Raw genomic sequence first — 832 nt, 5'->3', positions numbered from 1 at the left:
TGCATTGTGATGTCTGAATCACCCCCATGAGCTCCTTGAGAAAAAAAAAAAAATACCTGTCTGTCTAGTGCCTCTCACAGCAGCGGTGGGCTCGTCGCCCAGAATAATTAGTGGAAGCATTTTCCCCCTTGCAAGTGCCCCCCCTGGAATACCTGCCTTTTGTTTTTTTGTTACGAATATAGCGCATCCTGCAAATGGCACCAAGGGACGCATTTACCTGCTCCACTCCTGTGCCCTCCCAGGCGCACACATTCATATGGCATAAATCGCACATGTGCAGCCCCCCGATGCACACGCGGGACCCCTCGAGACCAGCAGAGGTGTCTTCTGATCAGGACTGGGATGGACTCCAGCCATCGCCCTCATCCCACAGCAGAGGAGCACATCTTTGCAGAGGAGGGGAAAGGGGGGGGGGTGTAGGGGTTTTTTTTCCTTTAATACTCACAGTATGTTTTCATGTGTGTGTATGTATGCGTGTGGTGTGTGTGTGTAGGGTTTTTTTCTTTAATATTCACATTATGTTTGTGTGTGTGCGTGCGTGCGTGCGAGTGTGTGGGGGGGGTGTAAGGGGGGGGGGTTCTTTAATACTCACAGTATGTTTTCCTGGTCAGCTCTTCCACAACTTCAGGCTTCAACTTGCTGTTGGATTTCCCCATTATGGCCCAGCCGATTTCTCTCCAGACTAATCAGTGCATAAATTGCTGTATCGCCCTGCAAACTCCCCCCGTTTCACTGAGGAGTCATCAGGGCACTCGCTTTGACTTTACAAATAAAGAAATATATAGCCACACCGCCACCGATACCCTCGGATGCTTCTTCCAGCTTTCTCTAC

The 832-nt window shown here is 50.1% G+C and overlaps 1 protein-coding gene across 2 annotated transcripts in view; it reads right to left on the bottom strand.

The window, feature by feature from the left end:
• Positions 1 to 832, bottom strand: part of NCS1 (neuronal calcium sensor 1) — an 81896-nt gene that overhangs the window by 74657 nt on the left and 6407 nt on the right. Inside the window, exon 2 of one of the 2 annotated variants that reach the window (XM_019510670.1) lies at positions 593 to 671. In XM_019510670.1, coding sequence (XP_019366215.1) covers positions 593 to 656 — 64 coding nt within the window. In that variant the 5' untranslated portion in view covers positions 657 to 671. Of the gene's footprint in view, positions 1 to 592; positions 827 to 832 lie in introns of those variants that run through there. The other variant, XM_019510671.1, reaches the window with a different exon arrangement.

The sequence above is a fragment of the Gavialis gangeticus genome, unplaced genomic scaffold (genome assembly GCF_001723915.1).
Source record: "Gavialis gangeticus isolate Ggan-Ray unplaced genomic scaffold, GavGan_comp1, whole genome shotgun sequence".
NCBI classification, from domain to species: domain Eukaryota; kingdom Metazoa; phylum Chordata; order Crocodylia; family Gavialidae; genus Gavialis; species Gavialis gangeticus.
This window is presented reverse-complemented; position numbering and strand designations above follow the sequence as displayed.